At 56.0% G+C, this 9,511-nt stretch overlaps 1 protein-coding gene across 1 annotated transcript in view; it reads left to right on the plus strand.

Annotated features, from left to right (window-relative positions):
• PACSIN1 (protein kinase C and casein kinase substrate in neurons 1) overlaps nucleotides 1–9,266 on the plus strand; it is a 64,471-nt gene extending 55,205 nt beyond the window's left edge. Inside the window, exons 2-10 of the mRNA XM_025382860.1 lie at nucleotides 2,888–3,013; nucleotides 3,964–4,120; nucleotides 5,276–5,511; nucleotides 6,028–6,183; nucleotides 6,299–6,474; nucleotides 6,877–6,997; nucleotides 7,094–7,221; nucleotides 8,196–8,383; nucleotides 9,022–9,266. Coding sequence (XP_025238645.1) covers nucleotides 2,951–3,013; nucleotides 3,964–4,120; nucleotides 5,276–5,511; nucleotides 6,028–6,183; nucleotides 6,299–6,474; nucleotides 6,877–6,997; nucleotides 7,094–7,221; nucleotides 8,196–8,383; nucleotides 9,022–9,131 — 1,335 coding nt within the window. The 5' untranslated portion in view covers nucleotides 2,888–2,950 and the 3' untranslated portion in view covers nucleotides 9,132–9,266. The remainder of the gene's footprint in view (nucleotides 1–2,887; nucleotides 3,014–3,963; nucleotides 4,121–5,275; nucleotides 5,512–6,027; nucleotides 6,184–6,298; nucleotides 6,475–6,876; nucleotides 6,998–7,093; nucleotides 7,222–8,195; nucleotides 8,384–9,021) is intronic.
• The last annotated feature ends 245 nt before the right edge of the window (nucleotides 9,267–9,511 follow it).

The raw sequence follows: 9,511 nt of genomic DNA on the forward strand, positions 1-9,511 counted from the left end.
GTGGTGAGGATTACAGGAGGTAGATTCGACATGTGAATGGTACGTGCCCAATCAATGCCAGCTGTCATTTATTGAGACACTAAAGGGTCTTCAGGGCTGAGTTAGCCTCATAGCCACTGGTGAGAGAAGGCAGATGGGCCTCGTGCCCCTTTGAAAGGTTGAGGAAGGTTAAGAGCATGTCGAGTTTGCCCACAGGGAGTGCCAGGTGCCAGCCACATCCCTTTCTGATGGTGAGAGATGCCACCTTTTTAGTGACAGCAGGTACCGACTGCCCTTCAAGAAGGACATGGCATTTGTCCCGAGTTGAGCCTCCTGCCTGCCCCCAGGGTGGGGGTGTGAGGCTAGTTTGGAAGAGGCAGAGGCGGGGTGGGAACGTGTGTCTAGCCACATGATAGGGGGTTCACACACTGTCTCCTGGCTTTTGTTCCTGAGCCCACCCCTGTGTGGGTCAGAACTGAGGCTGGAGTTGGGAGGGCCTGGAGTCTGCCATGGGCTGGACACTAACCACCTCATCTAATCCTTAAGTCAGTCATATCAACCTCATTTCCCAGCAAGGCCCAGAAAGGCCTGCGAATTGCCCATGGCCACACAGCAGGTTGGTAGCAGAGCAGGGACCCCGAGGTTGGAGCTGTTCCACTACGCATGCTCCCTCAGCTGGAAGCTGGAGAGACACATTACCTGCCAACACCAAGGGTGGACCCCAGCAAGTTCCAAGAGCCCTGGGCCTGGCCCGTTCTGCACGAGGTGGAGAGTGGTCTCAGCCATCGGGCATTTTGGCCTGACATACCAGGTCTCAGCTGCACTGTCCCTTCCCTCCATGCTGACAGCACCCTCCATCCTGGTTCCCAGCTCCCTCAGCTCTCCCCCAACACAGGCCGGAGGGTTTCAAAAATATACACACGAGGCACATTAAAAAATTCATGCACATGAGGCAAAATTAAAAGGGCACGAAAGGACCTACAGAGAAAAGTTTCCCTCCCCCTGCATACCCTGGCCACCCCATTCCCTGAAGACGATTGCCATCACCAGTTTCTCTTGTGGTCCTCCCAAAACACTCCCTACCTATGTCTTTTCCCCAGCCACACGGGTCAACACCTTGCTCTTTTTGCTTTAGTGATGTGGTCTGGGGAAGGTTCCATTCAGGAATAGAGCTTCCTAGACAGCCCTGCACCATACCTTACTGACCCGGCCCTCTGTGGACGGGTATTTGGGCTGTTTCTAGCCTTTTGCGTTTACAAGCAGTACTGTAGTAAATAATCTTGTGCATCATCTGGCTGACTGACTGGAAGTAAATTCCTAGAAGTGGTGTTGCTGGGTGAAGGGTGTGTACCCCATAATTGTATCAATGACAATTGTATGGTATTAAGTTACTTTCCCATTACCGTGGGTGAGAGACAAATGGCTCAGGTTCTACCTTTGTTCCCACAAGGGAATGCCTGTACCCTCCACCCAACTCCTGCCCACCCCCCACCAGCCCCCTGGCAGCTATGCATTACCAGGGGTCGGGGCAGAGTTCTGTGTGACATTAAGGGTTCTAGAAGGGACTGTGGCCCCAGGGATACCTAGCTCACCTGGCTGACCATGCTTCCTTAAACATCCCTGCTTTTTACTTCTCTGTATCTAAATTTAAAATGTTCCTTATGAAGCAAGTACTGCTTTATAAGTGAAAAGTGCCAAGTTAAGAAAAGAAAAATTCAGACTCATTTATTTGTCCCTTGATGAAATCCAGCCGTCCTCCCTCTCACCCACCCCCACTGTGCGCGAGTTTATGGGAAAGTCTGTCTGTGGTTCTTCTAAAAGGGAGGGAACAAAATATGTTTAGATGCATGAGGGGTGCAAGAGGCAATACGGGGTTATTACTGGGAAAGAGCCCCAGGCCCTGGACAGATGGGGAACTCTAGGGGAAGGGACATCCTCAGCCAACCATTCTTACATGTTATTGCCCCTGCCCTGAGCCTGAGAGCCAGCTGCTGGTAACGGCTGGGGGTTCCCTGGACCCCCAGGTTGGGCTGAATCTTGCAGAGGTCAGCCCTCCCTGAGCATCCACACTATCAGGGTTCATAGTCCTGGGACTGCAGTGCAGAAGCAAGAAGGTGTCCCCTGGTGCCTGGATCCAGCTAGAGGCTGGCAGCTCACAGCCGGGCCAGGCCCAGCCTGGACTCTGCTGCCTCTTTGAAAACCAGGCCCCTGGCCCTCTTGAGTCCTGGCTCCTGACTACTGAGCCATTCTTGCCTGGGGTAACAGCGAGGGCTGGCTGGGGGAGGGGAGGAGGGGAGTACCCACCTTGGCCCTGGGGCAGCGCACGGCCTAGATTGGATAACCGTGATGCCTGCTGACAGATCCAGGGCAGACACAGCCACCCTAGATGCTCCCATAGATCTCGGTGGTGTGACCTGTGAGATCTCGGTGGTGTGACCTGTGGGCCAGGACGCCACACATTGGGATTCCCAGGAGATTTGTAAGGAGCTAATGGGGGCTGCTGAGGTTGGCAGCAAGGGCAGCCAGAAGGGCATTTACAGGGTCCCGGGGCTCAGATAACTGAGGAGGCGCTGAGCCTGGGCTCCAACAGTTCAGGAGACAGAACCAGCTCTAGGGGCTGGGGCTGGGGCTGGCTTCTGAGTGGCGGTGCTCATACTGGAGCTAGAGGATGGATTCGAGGGAGGGGGAAGGAGGAGGGATGGGGAGTTGGGCATGAGGGTGCTACAGGGCGACTCTTGGGGTTACCCTAGGTCTGGTGAGCTAGTTTCTGGACAGGAAGCTGACATCCTAATGCAAGCCTCCTCCCATGGAGCCCCTATCCCATCGGGTTGGGGACCCAGGACTGGAATGGGGCAAAGGGTGGAAGGCCCTTCTCTCATCTCCATGGATCTCTCTCCTGCCCTCCCAGTGCATGAGCAGCTGAGCCTGCTAACCGCAGCTCCACACTTGTCCATCCCCCTGCGGCTACACCATGTCCGGCTCCTACGATGAGGCCTCACTGGCTCCAGAGGAGACCACCGACAGCTTCTGGGAGGTGAGGCTCTCATGATCTCCAGGTTCTGGGGACCAGACAGCCTGGCTGTTTGGAGGTCAGGTTCCCCTATTACTCACCCCATGACCTCAGGCCCCACTCCCCAGTCCCCCAGGCCCCTCCAAAGCCCTGGGTGTCCAACAGGCAGCGGTAGCCATGAAGTGGCCCAAGAGCACTGCCCACTGAGCCAGGAGCCCCTCTCTCCCCACAGCTGCCCCCAGAGAGAGCCTGTGGCATTTCACAATGTGGGAACAGGCCCTTTGTGACTCTGGCACTTCCGTCAGGCAGGTACAGCACAGCCTTTCCCAGCTGTTCCTGTTTCCCTTGCTCTCCCCCGATGCTGAGGTGGGCAGGGGTGGAGCGCTGGACACAGAGAGAGGGAGTGAGCTCCCAGGGCCCCACGGGGCCCCTTCAGGCGCGGCCAGAAGCCAGCATTTTCAGAGCCTTCGGAAATATTTGAGACCTGGAGGAAAAAAATTGCTATTGGCTCCTGAAACCCAAGACGAAAACTGCCAAACCTAAATTAATAAGCGTTTAATGAGATGTCTACAAAACATAATATTATGTCAAGAAGCTGCAGCTCAACTCAACGCTTATATGACTCTATATAAATATAATAGATTTAACTCGCAAAAACAAAATGAGTAATTCATTCCAGCCCAAGTCCAAATTCTAAAAATCCTTCTGCATTTTGTGGCAGCGAGGAAATCATGTTTAAATTGGGGTGAGGGTGCGTGTAGACGGTGGGGCCTGACGCAGGGTGCTGGAGCCTCCGAAAGTCAGTTTCCCTGCTGCGTTGCGGCTGGGCCGCGGGGCTGGGGGCGGGGGCGGGGCCGGAGGCCGTGGGCGGGACGGCGGGGCGGGAGACAGTGGGCGTGGCCGTGCTGGTTGCGGCGGGCGGGGCAGGGGACGCTAGGAACCCGCGGGAGTGGTGCTCGCTGCTTGGCCGCCAGGTGGGGAACTACAAGCGGACCGTGAAGCGCATCGATGACGGCCACCGTCTATGCAACGACCTGATGAACTGCGTGCAGGAGCGCGCCAAGATCGAGAAGGCGTACGGGCAGCAGCTCACGGACTGGGCCAAGCGTTGGCGCCAGCTCATCGAGAAAGGTGCTCCCCCAGGCTCACATCGTGCGCGCCCCCAGGCCATCACCCACCCGCTCGGTCTGGGTCCTGGGAGCCCTGGATACTTGCATGCACCATGCCCTGCATCTACCAGCCATAGGACCTTTTCAGGCTCTGTTCCCTCCTAGATCAAACCAGGCTTACCTGTTCATCTGTATTTTGTACAACTTTAGGTTGGATTAAAAAAAAAGCAAAACACTTTTTATCTTGAAATAATTCAAACTTTGTGAAAGCTGCAACAGTAGCACAGAGAATTCCTACACACCCTTCCCTCAGACTCACTGGCCCCACGTTTGTTTTCTCACCGACTGTTTATTGATATGCATCTGTTCCGAACCTTTTGAGAGTAAGCTGGAGCCATTATCCGTTTACCCCTAAATTCTTCATTATCTTCTAAGAACAAGAGCATTTGCTTATGTAACCAGAGTCCAACTACCAAATTTGGGACATGAATACAACTCATACACACATTTACCATAACAATTGTGCTTGCTAGTCCAGGATCTAGCGCAGTCGCACATTGCATCTATGCATCGTGTCTTCAGGTTCCTTTAATCTAGAACAGTTTCAAGTTGCGGTTTACATATACTTGTTCATGTTATTCTCTTGCAGTATACTCTAAACCCCATGAGAGCAGGGGCTGGGCCTGCACCACCTAGCACAGTGCCCTGCACAGAGCTGGTGCCAGTACACAAACAACAAGTCAATGTGGAATGACTGGTCCCCAGTGGCCTCCTGGCATCTGTCACAAGCTTCAGCTAACATTCCTAGAGCACCTACTGTGTGCTTGGCGCTGTGCTGGGCTTGTCAGAGCTCACAGGGTCCAGGCTGCCCCCCTCTGACCCCACTCTGTGGGGCTCACACGTTGACGGGAGAGATAAAGAGGAGGGTGGTACAGCTGCAGATACTGTGAGAAGAATGCAGCAAGGGCTGCAGGCCGTGGCAGTTGGGTAGAGCAGTCAGGGAAGGCTTCCTGGAGATAGTGGTTGATGTGGGCCCTAGAGGATGGGGCCATGTAGAGCAGAAGAGGGCATTTCTGTTGCTATGGCAGGAAGGGGAAAGCCTCAGAGAAGGGAGGTGTGAGGGGGGCCTCTGGGCAGGGGGCAGTGAGGTTCCTGTGACCTATTGCCACTCCCTCAGGCCCACAGTATGGCAGCCTGGAGCGGGCCTGGGGTGCCATAATGACGGAGGCAGACAAGGTGAGCGAGCTGCACCAGGAGGTGAAGAACAACCTGCTGAATGAGGACCTGGAGAAGGTGAAGAACTGGCAGAAGGACGCCTATCACAAGCAGATCATGGGTGGCTTCAAGGAGACAAAGGAGGCTGAAGATGGCTTCCGCAAGGCCCAGAAGCCTTGGGCCAAGAAGATGAAAGAGGTGCTCAGTGGGTGCTGCCACGGGTGGGGTGGGGTGGGCCCGTCTGATCAGAGGGTGCTGATCCCAAGGAGGGCATCTATGGATGGGTGGGCTGGGCACTGCCCTCCGGGATTGTGCCCACAGGGGAGCAGCACTGCCTTCCAGGAAGAAATATTCACAGATGGGTGGGCAGTGCCCACTGGGTAAGGAGACCCATGGGCAAAAGGGCACTGTCCCCAGGAAAGATACCAGCAGCGCAGACGGGCACATTGGCCCCTGGCTCCCCAGATGGGGTGGGCACTGCACTGCCTGACAGGAGGGTATCTGCAGGGGAGCAGGCAGTGCTAAGCAGAGACACAGCCACAAATGGAGGAGTGCTGCTCCTGAACATCTGGAGCCAGGGCTTGCATCCCTTCTGGCTCTTAAGAGTGTGGGCTCACAGCTCCCAGGGAGTGGGCAGGGGAGGAGTTGATGGATGACCATGTTTGCTGCTGGTCACAGATGAAAACCCTACTCCCTATTCCCCCCTCCCCACAGCTGGAGGCAGCCAAGAAGGCCTACCATTTGGCTTGCAAAGAGGAGAAGCTGGCCATGACACGGGAGATGAACAGCAAGACAGAGCAATCGGTCACACCTGAGCAACAAAAGAAGCTGCAGGACAAAGTGGACAAGTGCAAGCAGGATGTGCAGAAGGTGCTGGCGGGCGGGGATGGCAGCAGGGGGTCTGGGGGGTCCCCTTGCAAAGGATGGTGGCTGGGAGCTGCAGGCCTGGTTAGGTGTCACCTTCTCTCCATTCTGGTGCCCACAGACACAGGAGAAGTACGAGAAAGTGCTGGAAGATGTGGGCAAGACCACACCCCAGTACATGGAGAACATGGAGCAGGTGTTTGAGCAGTGCCAGCAATTCGAGGAAAAGCGGCTGGTCTTCCTCAAGGAGGTGCTGCTGGATATCAAACGGCACCTCAACCTGGCTGAGAACAGCAGGTACCTGGGCATGGCAAGCACTGAGGGCACAGGCACAGCCAGCAGATGGTGTGACTGGTATGCAGGGCATCCCAGCCCTACATCATAGTGACGGAAAGGGGAGGCAGAGCTGCAGGGGTCAAGAGGGATGAGGCTTCAAACACAGCGGCTGTTGGGTGCAAGATGACGCACACTGCGTACTCTAGAAATACATGCAGGGTGATGGGTGAATGGCTAAGGTGGGAGGGAGAAGGGAGTTCACTGAGCATGCCCGGAGCTGCTTCTTGCAAAGCCCACATGATTCCTGGCTGGGCAGCATGCCCAGCACCCTGCTTCCCTGAGTGGACTCCGGCCCCTCACCCAGGATGAGAAGGGGCCATGGTGAATCTGTGCCCTCCACCTCCCCCATTTCCCTGAGCACAGCTACATCCATGTGTATCGTGAGCTGGAGCAGGCCATCCGGGGGGCTGACGCCCAGGAAGACCTCAGATGGTTCCGCAGCACCAGTGGCCCCGGCATGCCCATGAACTGGCCCCAGTTTGAGGTGAGGATATGTGGGGATGGGAAGGGGAGCCTGAAGAGGCTGAAAGGTGCCTCAGGGCATAGTCCCCCAGCCTGACTGCTCCACTGGCCCCACCAGGAGTGGAACCCAGACCTCCCTCACACCACCACCAAGAAGGAGAAACAGTCCAAGAAGGCAGAGGGAGTGGCGCTGACCAATGCCACTGGGGCAGTAGAGTCCACATCCCAGGCTGGGGACCGCGGCAGGTGAGTGCCTCCTGTGGAGCTTCCTGGGGCCAAGAGGGACCCACACTCTGGGGCAGCTGAGTTGTGCTTCAGAAGACAAGAAATGATCTAGATCATAGCAACTATGTCTCCTCTCTAAAGGAGAGTGGTAGTTCATCACTCTAAAGCAGCGGTCCCCAATCTTTTTGGGACCAGGGACCAGTTTTGTGGAAGACAATTTTTCCACCGATGGGAGCGGGGTGGTTTTGGGATGAAACTGTTCCACCTCAGATCATCAGGCATTAGATTATCATAAGGAACGTGCAACCTGGATCCCTCGAATGTGCAGTTCACGATAGGGGTTTGCGCTCTTATGAGAATCTAACGGTGCGGCTGATCTAACAGGAGGTGGAACTCGGGCGATAATGCTCCCTTGCCTGTCACTCATCTCCTGCTGCGCTGCCTGGTTCCTAACAGGCCACGGACTGTCTGCAGCCCCAGGATTAGGGATCCCTGGTCTAGATCATAGGAACCAAGCCTCCTCTCTAAAAGATAGTGGTAGCGGATCCTTCTAGAGCACCTGCTGTGTGTGGCGCGGTTCAAGTGTGTAAATATTCCCGTTTTACAGATGGAGAAACTGAAACCCAGAGAGGTTAAGTGACTTGCCCAAGGTCACATTGCTAGTTAATAAACCTCAGAGCCAGATATGATGCCCAGGAGGTCTGACTCCAGGATCCTTGCTCTTAATCATAGGTGGTACTCCTCCTCCCGGATGAAGACTCAGACTTGCCCTGGGGTCCCCTTAAATGCCCTCTCCCTCTTGGGCTGAATAATAACGCAAATGGCCCTGCATTTAAACATCTGTTTAAAGAGCTCATGAGGGTCACCCCTCCTATGTGGCCAATCCTTGCTCTAGACTTGGTAGAATTCAGGGTCAGAGCTCTGATTAGGAGTGGTTAGCCCTCGGGGTGTGGTGCGGGGAGACATTGAAGCTGGGTCCTCCCTCCGCGTCTCAGTGTTAGCAGCTACGACAGAGGCCAACCCTACGCCACCGAGTGGTCAGACGACGAGAGTGGGAACCCCTTTGGGGGCAGTGAGGCCAACGGGGGTGCCAACCCCTTTGAGGACGACTCCAAGGGAGTGCGCGTGCGGGCACTCTACGACTATGACGGCCAGGAGCAGGATGAGCTCAGCTTTAAGGCCGGTAGGGCGGCTGGGCGGGACAGTGCCTGAGCGAGGCTTGGGCCTGGATTGGGTGTGTGGTGGGGCAGGGGCGGTGCCTGAAAGAGAGGCTTGGGCCTGGATTGGGTATGTGGTGGGCCAGGGGCGGTGAAATAGAGGCCTGGGCCTGGATTGGGTGTGTAGTGGGGCAGGGGCGGTGCCTGAAAGAGAGGCTTGGGCCTGGACTGGGTATGTGGTGGGGCAGAGGCAGGATTTGAAGACGGGTTACGAGGATTTGCAGGGAACTAAATGGGGCGTGGCCTGGGTTGTGGGCGTGACCTGGGCCCAGGATGGGAGTGGGAGCAAGATTTAGATTGGTTGGTGCCAGGGGCGGAGTCAGAACCTGAGAATAGTGTGGATGCGAGGTCTGATTTTGGGGGCGGACCCGACACCCAGATTAGGTGAGTGGCTGAAGTAGGCCAGGACCCCTATGCCAAGGGTGGCATGTGAATGTTGGCATGGAACTGGGGCTGGTCTCCAGGGGCAGGGCCTAAGAATCTAAGACCCAGTGCAGTAACCGGGAGGGGGGTATTGGAGGGCTCCCTTTGCAACTGGTGTGTTGAGGGAGAGGCAGCCTTCTCTCTGAGCCCTCCCCCCACCGCCCCGTGTTCTTTTTCCTAGGAGACGAACTCACGAAGCTGGGCGAGGAGGATGAACAGGGCTGGTGCCGTGGGCGGCTGGACAGCGGGCAGCTGGGCCTCTACCCTGCCAACTACGTGGAGGCTATCTAGAGGCCCTCCCTCCATACTCCCCTCACTCCTCCCCACTGCCTCCCCTCCCCTCCCACTCTCGTCTCCTTCCCCTCGCCATAGAGTTCCAGACATATTTTCCGATCAAGCTTTTATTTTTTTAAAAGTCAAAACAGAACAAAACAAAGTATACAGAGACAGAGCATTTGCAGGGCCACCTGGAGGCTGCGGTGCTGGGGCTTGGGATGATGGTCCCAGGGTAGGTAACAGGCTTAGGACTTAGCCCAACATCACAACATCTGCTCTTTAGGTTCCACCAAAGAGACTCCTGAGCCCTGAGAGATGTCTCCTGACCCTTCCACCCTGCCTCACTCCCTCTGTCCCACTCCACTCCAGGCTGCCGGCACCTGCCCCATTCCCTG

Source organism: Theropithecus gelada, chromosome 4, assembly GCF_003255815.1.
Source record: "Theropithecus gelada isolate Dixy chromosome 4, Tgel_1.0, whole genome shotgun sequence".
Lineage (NCBI taxonomy): Eukaryota > Metazoa > Chordata > Mammalia > Primates > Cercopithecidae > Theropithecus > Theropithecus gelada.